At 33.2% G+C, this 9,893-nt stretch overlaps 1 protein-coding gene across 1 annotated transcript; it reads left to right on the plus strand.

Annotated features, from left to right (window-relative positions):
• The first annotated feature begins 5,690 nt into the window (after window positions 1–5,690).
• Window positions 5,691–8,333, plus strand: LOC124834925 (indole-3-acetic acid-amido synthetase GH3.6-like). Its single transcript, XM_047309755.2, has 3 exons — window positions 5,691–6,107; window positions 6,545–7,470; window positions 7,571–8,333. The coding sequence occupies exons 1-3, from the start codon at window positions 5,791–5,793 to the stop codon at window positions 8,155–8,157; spliced, it is 1,830 nt and encodes a 609-aa protein (XP_047165711.2). The 5' UTR covers window positions 5,691–5,790; the 3' UTR covers window positions 8,158–8,333.
• Window positions 8,334–9,893: the final 1,560 nt, after the last annotated feature.

Raw genomic sequence — 9,893 nt, forward strand, 5'->3', positions numbered from 1 at the left:
CATAGATTACATTTATTTTATATTTTCTTTTTTAATACAAAAAAAATGAAAAAATAGCTGGCAACTTTCTTCTGTAAATGATACGATGACACATAGATTAGGGACATCTCCAGGATATAAAATTGCCTCTTTTTACCATCAAACGGTGATGTGTGTTTGAGTTTGATTACTTCCATTGTAGGTTTTAATTTCTTTAATTGACTTAGAGAAAAAAAAAACTAACAGTTTCGCATACTACACTACATTTAGAAGTAACAGTAATGAAGAATCCATTTGCAACTATAGGGTTTCAGCTTTTTCTATAATATGATGTTTGTGAAATTTGGGCTATGGCTTCCCCTTGATTCCATAAAAAACAAAATAATCTTAATTGTAATAAATGTTGTTTATGCTCAGTTTCATTCCAACAGTTGAATGTGAACCTTTCATATTTTATGTATCCATTTCAAGATTAATATTTCATTTTTTTTTTCAAATATAAAATTTCTAAGAGAATCTCACTAGCTTTAGTGATGTCAATGAATAAAACATTTTAATTTTGTTTCAGTCTTCATATAAAACCCTAAAAAAAGTAAATTTCTGAGAATTTTAGCTCTTATCATTATTATTATCAGTATTCGTTCGCAAAGGATTCTCTTTTGTATTGGACTTAAAACCTCCATAAGAAGAGCTGTTGAAAAATTGGATTTAAGAGAAACTTTTTGCCTTAAGTTAGAGCAATTGAATACCTCTTTTGTAAATACAACTTAATAAACTGAGTTTTAGGCTGTACATTGAGTTAAAAGTATATATTGATATATATATATATATATATATATATATATATATATATATATATAGATTTTAATCTCTTTTTTTTGCATTACATGAAACCTAAATTATTCTATGTTATATGTGGAACACACAAAGGAGATGTCTTTGCAAAGAAAATGACTTAGAGTCGAGAAAGTTGACTTTAAAAGAAGCTCAATAAGTCGTGATGGGTATTGGTACTAATAATGTTCAAGTGCATATATATTCAGTTGGAAAACTACTATTGATTTTGAGGAAACTACTCTCAAGTTGATTCCATATAAAAAGTAATGAAACCAACAACCCCAAAGAGCCTATTTCCGGTTAAATTTTAAAAAAATTCAGTTCAGAACGTTACCAAAAAGTAGTCTCAAGTATAAAGAAGAATCTCCAGGGCAATGAGATTGATAAGTGTTAATGTTAAGTAAAAAAAAAAATTCACAACAAAACAAAATATATTAAATAGATAAGTAGGTTAATATACATAATTTACATATACGTAATATTGTTTTGTATTAAGTCATTTCTCATATTTAATCATATATATCATCTATCTTAGTTCATGCATATTTCAAACGAACATTTTCCAATATCATTACAAGATGACAAAGACAAACAACATGCATGCGAGTTGATGCTCCAAAACAATAATTTTTCCAATAAGTAGATTAGGTAGTTTGTTTATCTACAGATATTTGACACAATATACAAGGTTTTAAATTAGTTTGAGTTCAAATAAAATAGTCAAAATTGTGTAGATCAATTTAATTTAAGAAAAGAAAGTTATTTTTACAAAAGAACATGTCGCAAAAGAGTTTGAGATTAAAAAAGGTTGACTTCAGAATGATAAAGACATGTTAAACCTAGATTTTACCATTTTGTCTCTCTACTGTAAAGGTTCAGTTATAATATATAAAAATGCAATTAATAATCTTCTAGGATTTCTCCTTAAAGTAACTATAAGTTCATTCTTGAGACCTAGAGCCTAAAATCACTAGACTTCAGTATAATTCTTTAGTAATTGGTTGAATGGATCACCACTAGTGCAGAAAAGGCCTTTAACGTCACCTTTTATACGTCCGACCCTCGAATATCCAATGTAAAAAATGACTAGTGGCATTTTTTATAAATAAAACAACTATTTAAACATTGGCTATTGGGGGTCGACTTCTAAATACTCATATACGTCGGCTCCCCCGAATGGACGCCAAAACTAATAAAAAAAGTTAAAAAAAATTAATTTTTTATTCTATTTAAACGTCTGTTATGGGGGAAACTCACTTCTAAAGCCATTTAGACGTCTGTTGTGGGGGGAACCAACTTCTAAATACTCAGCCAAAAAATTTAAAAAGTCACTTTTTGACTCCATTTAGGCGTCTGATCCCGCCCTCCGACTTCTAAAGCCATTTAGACGCCTGTTGTGGGGGAAACCGATTTCTAAATACTCAGCCAAAAAATTTAAAGTCACTTTTTGGACTCCATTTAGACGTCTAATCCCGTCACTCCGACTTCTAAAGCCATTTAGAAGTTTGTTGTGGGGGGACCGACTTCTAAATACTCAGCCCAAAAATTTACAAAAGTCACCTTTTGACTCCATTTAGACGTCTGATCTCGCCACTCCGACTTCTAAAGCCATTTAGACGTTTGTTGTTGGGGGAACCGACTTCTAAATACTCAGCCCAAATATTTAAAAAGTGACCTTTTGACTCCATTTAGACGTTTGATCCTACCACTCCGACTTCTAAAGTCATTTAGGCGATGGATGCCCTTGTTGAGCTTAGTGTTCAGGTAGCATAGCTAAGCACCAAGGTTTCCATAGGTGTTGATAGAGTCGAGGTTAGGGAAGGAGTTGTCTAGTGCCCAACTCAACCTGGAACAAGTTTTAAAGGCGAAATATAAGTTGGATTCTAAGTTGAAGGTTATCCTTACAGTCATCATGGGATTAATAGACTATTCACTCGATCCCATAGTGAGTGTCAAAGTGTTTCAGGTGTATGGGGTCGAGTTTCTCTTCAACAGGTGGTCTTCAGTTGATCATCCTTAAGTCTTAGTCTTGTTTGTCAATACTAGTTGGAAGGTATCTATCAAAGATTCTTCAATGCTAAACATAGTTAGGTTTCGATTGTAAGGACAATAAAGCATAATTAATGTATAACTTACCTCGTTACCTCAAACTTCTACTTATAAACTTTGTGATGAATTTTTATTAGAATCGATCTAATTACGGTTTAAATATGACTAATTATGATTATTCATTTAACTAAGATGATTTTGAAATTAATCTCTCTTATCTTGAGTCTTTCGGTTTCTACGCGAAATTTGATTTTATATGACAAAGTGGGCAATAGTTAGCTTGACGAGTTATAGTATACAAGATGTATACAAACAGAGAATTAATCACAGTATTATTGTAGGAATTTCGTATGAATAATATTTTTGACTTTATATGAATATAAAGTTAGAAACCAACCCAATTTAAAAAAGCTAAACTGATTTGTCCGCGTTTTCGTGGTAAACCATATTATTTCACGTATACAATGTGCTTTAATGCAAAACAAACAAAAAGAAGAAGCTCCATGCTGTGCTTACACAAAAATAGATATCTACGAAGCATTGGAGTTTTATTCAATGATGCATCTAAAACAATTTTTGCCTTCACGTTAATCTTTCTTTAATTTCACTTTCCTACTCATCTTTCAGTTCTCCTTGAACAACAAAAAATAACCTTGTTCAGGATAACGACAAGGACCATGTAGTACCATCATATTGCATTCTTTGACTAATGCACATGCCAAAATTCCTCCTAAATATTCACAGCCAAAAAAAGAACCTACGTAATTTCACTTCTCTTTTTCTCTCAAGCATAAATATTTCATATTCATCAGCATTTAAAACTTGTAAAGAAATATTAAAATTATGTTAATTTATTTTTTAGCCATGTTTTTAGTGTTTTTGTTTTAAATTTTGATATATTTTGTTTTTTAAATTTTAAAAATAAATTAATGTAATTCTTTTAACCTAATTATATTAAATCTATTTGAAGTGTTAAATATGTTAAAATTACGTTTGAATTGTGTGCATCATTTTAATATTTTTCAACTTAAATGAGTCTAAAATATTATTTAACAAGTTTAAAAAAATTAATAATATTAAATTAAGATAATTATATTTGTTTAATTTTAAAACTTAAAAATCAAAATTTTAAAAATTAATTAATTTTAATTCTACATACAAGTTAAAGTAAAGTTAACCCTTTGTTTTGTTTAACAAATGTTTGTGCCATGGGAGACTAATCCAGTAATAACCATTTATATAAATGACAACTTTTATTTATATAAAGTGATACAATGTGCATTATCTTTTTCTAAAGAAAAGCTCAATACTTATTAATTATTTGCGTGTTAACTATAGTTTCGTGTCATTATTGAATATGTTATAATTCGAATTTCAATCCACACACAGAAACAGATAGAGAGAGATAGGAAGAGAATATCACTCATCCGATCATCTCAAGCTATATAGACACCCTAATTAGGTGAGGAAAATAGAGTAAAAAAAAGTATATAATATAATGTGATAAAGTTATTAGAAAGAAAACTAACAGAAAGAACAGTAGAAGAATATTATTTATCAAGCTTGCAAGAGACTCCAAAACAAAAAGCTTGCAAATGATGAACTCTGATTAGATCACGTGTTAACCTAATCTGTTTGACATCCAGCTGGCAGGTCCCATGTTGAAATTTCAACTCAAAGGTAACATTTTAATTTTATTTTGGGAGTCATTTTGTATCATTTGTAAGAAAATACATAACGAGAAATGATAATTAAAATAATATTATATTAAATAATGTAGTACGAATAGTTTTTTATGGAATACAAGTAAACTTTTCAAAAATATTGTTTAGAACCAAAATTATTATTTTCTTAAAAAACTATTAAGGGAACCCTAAACCCTCAACTTAGTTAACCAAGTTTTGAACCATTTGAAGAAATCTTAAAATATGATTGGCTAAATGTTTAATGAAAACAGTTTAATTAATATCAGAGGCCTGTGCTGGTTTTTAAGACAAACTTTATGATATTAATTATTAAAGCTAAAATATAATTCTAATCAGAAAATAGCAGTCGAAATATCAAATCAACAGCATCTAATTTTGTTGTTTGTTTTTAAATGGCAAGGAGTTTCCCTTTAATTGCAAGAAGGCATTTTATTTTGTTTTCTGCAGCACCTAAAAAGCTGGCACAATTAATCTAAAATTAGTTAAACGTAATTTCCATTTTTCATCTGAGTTTTCAGGATATTTTGTGGAATCAATGGTGTTTGTATTGACGAATCGATCGAGAAGGGAGACAAGGGTCTAGCCATATAAATTTGTCTTATTCCATTAATTGATACTATGGTCCCATAATGCATTCCCAGGTCACTGCAGCTGCTTCCCTTTTTGTTTTCATCTTAAACTCTCCATTCTACCTTTCTTTCAAAACCAGCAACCTCTCAATAACAATAAATAAATAATAATAATAATAATCTCAATATTATTTTATTAATACTATTCATATTCCTTCACACGTCATCATGCTACCTCATTTCAGAATTCTGCATATCTTCTCAACTCCAACTCCATAACATGACAATAAATGAAAGTTGTATTGTTTGTATGCTTCTGTTCTGTTATTCTTACGTCATAAAGAATCATCAGAAAATTATCACTTTTTTTCAAGTAAAAAAAGTGAAATATATATATATAGATAGATATTTAGAAAAAAAAGTATACAAATGGATATACATCCAATTTCACCCTCGGCTCTCGTGTGTATTGACTCCATAGTCCCTACCCCTGAATTCAACACAACCTGACATGTGCCTCTATATATATACCACTTTCTCATTCGTTCACCTCACTTCCAATAACAATCACCACCTTCTTCTTCTTCTTCTTCTTTGTAAACCATCTCATATTCTCATAACATACCTTTATCGTTCCTTCTTTGATCACCATGCCTGAGGCTCCCAGAGACTCCCACACACAGTATGACCTTGCAGAAAAGAACAGGGAGATTCTGAACTTCATAGAGGATGTCACTGCTAACGCAGATGAAGTTCAGAAGAGGGTTCTTTCTGAAATTCTGTCCCGCAATGCAAACGTTGAGTACCTGCGACGACACGGTTTTAATGGCCAAACCGACCGCGATACCTTCAAGAACCTTCTCCCTGTCATTACCTACGAGGATGTCCAACCCGACATTAACCGCATCGCCAATGGTGACACCTCTCCAATTCTCACCTCCAAACCCATCACGGAGTTTCTCACCAGGTGCCCATGATTTTCCACACCACAAACTCTTCTTCTTCGCTTTTCTTTCCATCGTCTCCCCTCGCATGGAAACATCATTTCGTTTAATTATAAATAAAAATCTGAACTTCCCATCACGGAAGTTGAAGCCAACTTCCAAGACTTTACTGAAATTCTTCCGTTAAACTTTGTTTAAAGATTTTAACTTTAACACAAAAAATACATTTTTTTGTACTTTCTTATTTTCTTCTCATTTATTAACCAAAAAGTTAACAATCAGTACTTGAGTTATGCAAGTGGACGAAATGTTGACATATATGAGTTGGTTTATCGAGCAGTGTAGATTGGTAATTTTATATGAGACAGTAATGTTCTTGGTGATATATGTTTGATTGAGTTGATTATCTGATTTGGTGATGATGCTAACAAAAGAAATGGGCATGTGTTGGGTTATGCAGCTCTGGGACATCAGGGGGTGAGAGAAAGTTGATGCCAACAATTGAGGAGGAGCTAGGGAGGAGGTGTATGTTGTACAGTCTGTTGATGCCAATAATGAGCCAGTTTGTTCCAGACCTAGAAAAAGGAAAAGGAATGTATCTGATGTTCATAAAATGTGAGTCCAAAACACCTGGAGGAATAGTGGCTCGTCCAGTTCTCACAAGCTACTACAAGAGCCCCTACTTTAGGGATAGACCCTACGACCCTTACACAAACTACACAAGCCCAAATGAGACCGTCCTCTGTCCTGATTCCTACCAAAGCATGTACTCCCAACTCCTTTGTGGCCTTTGCCAAAACAAAGAGGTTTTAAGAGTGGGGGCCATCTTTGCCTCTGGTTTCATTCGTGCCATTCGCTTCCTGGAGAAACACTGGACCCTCCTTTGCAATGATATCAGAACAGGAACTGTCAACCCTCTCATCACTGACACGTCAGTCAGAGAAGCTGTGATGAGGATCCTGCAGCCTGATCCCAAGCTTGCGGATATGATTCACAGGGAGTGTAGCAAGGGGTGTTGGCAGGGGATTATTACCAGGCTTTGGCCCAATACAAAGTATGTGGATGTTATTGTGACGGGGACTATGGCACAATACATTCCCACTTTGGATTACTACAGCAATGGCCTTCCACTTGTCTGCACCATGTACGCTTCTAGTGAGTGTTACTTTGGGGTTAACCTCAACCCTCTTTGCAAACCTAGCCAAGTCTCTTACACCCTCATCCCCACCATGTGTTACTACGAATTCCTACCCGTCAACCGAACCATTGACCTCACTCTACCTTCTTCTAGACCATCACCAACATCTCTCAATCACGCACAATTGCTCGAGCTTGCTGATGTCAAACTCGGTCAAGAATATGAGCTCGTTGTCACAACTCATGCTGGTAACTTAAATTCAACTTTTATTCTGTTCTTCATCTTACATATATAATGAAAAATCACATTTTATCATATGGTTTTGAATGAGTGTGAAAAATGTTTCAGGGCTTTATCGGTATAGAGTGGGAGATATACTAAGGGTGACAGGATTCAAGAACAAGGCCCCACAGTTTAGCTTTGTGTGCAGAAAGAACGTTGCCCTGAGCATAGATTCTGACAAGACTGATGAGGTTGAGCTGCAAAACGCAATGAAGAATGCAGTGACACACCTGGTTCCATTTGATGCACACGTGAGTGAGTACACCAGCTACGCAGACACCAGCACAATCCCGGGACACTATGTGTTGTATTGGGAGCTAAGCCTGAACGGGTCAACCCCTATTCCACCCTGCGTCTATGAAGATTGTTGCCTAACAATTGAGGAGTCACTGAACAGCGTGTATCGCCAGGGTCGTGTCTCGGACAAATCAATAGGACCCCTTGAGATCAAGATTGTGGAACAGGGCACCTTTGACAAACTGATGGACTATGCCATTAGCTTAGGTGCGTCAATTAACCAGTACAAGGCACCAAGGTGTGTCAAGTTTGCTCCTATGGTGGAACTGTTGAACTCAAGGGTAACATCCAACTACTTTAGTCCCAAGTGTCCTAAGTGGGTTCCGGGACACAAACAGTGGATTCATTGTAATTGAAGAATCTAAACGTGCACATTGTATATGTGTTGTTGTTGGTAGCTTTCATGCCACTTTGCATGCAATGTTTCTGTAGGAGGATTAATAATTCTATGTTGGATTTTTACTTTATCATGTTATGAAACAAACATTTTGTATTTATCTCTCTTTTTACACAAATTTTTAATATTCTCGGATGATCAATTTTTATGAAAAGAGAGCTAGACACAAAACTTCATGTGACATAATAAAAAAAATCTGACATGAGAAAGTTAACTAGTTCTCTATCTAGAGACATATTATTAGGTCAAATCTATGTTTTAACTTGCACAATGTACAGTGATAATCTGGTCTGAGCCACTGTAAAATTTTATCCAATTGAATAGTGTTTTTAACCTTTTTTTTTTCTGATTTACCTTTTTCTGTCTTATTACCTTTCTGGCAATGTTTATCATGATAACAACGTTGGGTTGGAAGTGGCTTTTACAATTTTAGACAGCAATCATGGATGCCCAGTTGCCCCACTGAATGGCATGAGGCTTATTTCCCGTAAACAGAAACGAGAAAGGCCTCACTTGTGAACTTTCTTTTTCTATAGTTTTCAGAAAAAGCATGCCAACTTTATACCACTATCAAGACCAACTAACCTATCAATGACTCTGAAATAATAAATCGTTGAAAATAATATGCAGAATTAACCTCTTTCACTTGGTTTGCTGGATCATAAGGATAAAGCCTGTTTCTTTTTTACTTGGGAATCAATTTGGATTTTAAAAATATGTAAAAGCCATTGTTTTTTTAATGGAGGATAACTTGAATGTATAAAAGAGAGAAAGGATAAGGTGGTGTAATTTTTGGGAGAGAGAGAAAAAGAAAATGGGAAAAATGTATGTGACGTTGAGAATGTTGATAAGCTTGGAGGGAATAGTGAAAGTTTGGAATGAGTCCAATGTCTTTATAAGAAATAGTTGTTGTGTCAGATTCTGTCACTGAATCAAGGAACTAAAACCATGTGTGGGTATTAAATGAACAGGGGGGACTTCTGTTCAAGGTTCAACCACCTTTTCCCTAGTAACGTCAAAACCAAACCACACGAATTGTGTCATTGTTACGATTTTCTTTTTGTCTCCACCTTGCTACAAATTTTTAAGTTGCCAACTATTAGCAGATTAATCTATTTCTCATCTTTTATTTTATCCAGGGAAAACATCTTTTGTACCGTCCTTCTACTTATTTTGTATTATACTCATCTGAGTCGTGAGCAGACGAATCTAATATCATTGTAAATTTTGTTCCAGAAAACGTCACAAAATTTAATACCAATGAATTGTGAACTTAGTATATATAAAGACTGATTTAACTTTAGGTTAAGATTTTACCATATTAACATAGTTAATTACATGTTGCGGAAAGAAAGAAAAAATAAATAAGAGTCTATTTGTAGAGACGTATTTCTGTGTTTCTACAAATATATGAGTTTTTTTTTTTTTACAAAAATAAGTAAATTTACCTTTTATATTGTAATAATAGATAAATTTTTTAAAAACTATAAAAATAGGTAATTAGTGTAAGTTTCACACAACAACAAGTCATGTATTTTTTAGAATACTTTAGTTTTATCATATTTAAAAAGTTGAAGTTATACATTCTCTAAACGACTTTAATGAATTGTAACTGTAATTAATTACGTTGAAAACTTTAAGAGTGAAATTTTTTGTTTCCCAACTTCATTCTTGAAATTGTTTATTCCTCATAAG

This window comes from Vigna umbellata, chromosome 6 (assembly GCF_029865625.1).
Source record: "Vigna umbellata cultivar VRB3 chromosome 6, Vumbellata_1.0, whole genome shotgun sequence".
NCBI lineage: Eukaryota > Viridiplantae > Streptophyta > Magnoliopsida > Fabales > Fabaceae > Vigna > Vigna umbellata.

What these genes read in the sequence shown, in the direction of transcription:
- LOC124834925 (XM_047309755.2), top strand. Translation starts at nt 5,791, where the DNA reads ATGCCTGAGGCTCCCAGAGACTCCCACACACAGTATGACCTTGCAGAA. An exon ending in ATCACGGAGTTTCTCACCAG is followed by an intron (nt 6,108 to 6,544) that starts GTGCCCATGATT and finishes TGGGTTATGCAG; the next exon opens with CTCTGGGACATCAGGGGGTG. An exon ending in CGTTGTCACAACTCATGCTG is followed by an intron (nt 7,471 to 7,570) that starts GTAACTTAAATT and finishes AAAATGTTTCAG; the next exon opens with GGCTTTATCGGTATAGAGTG.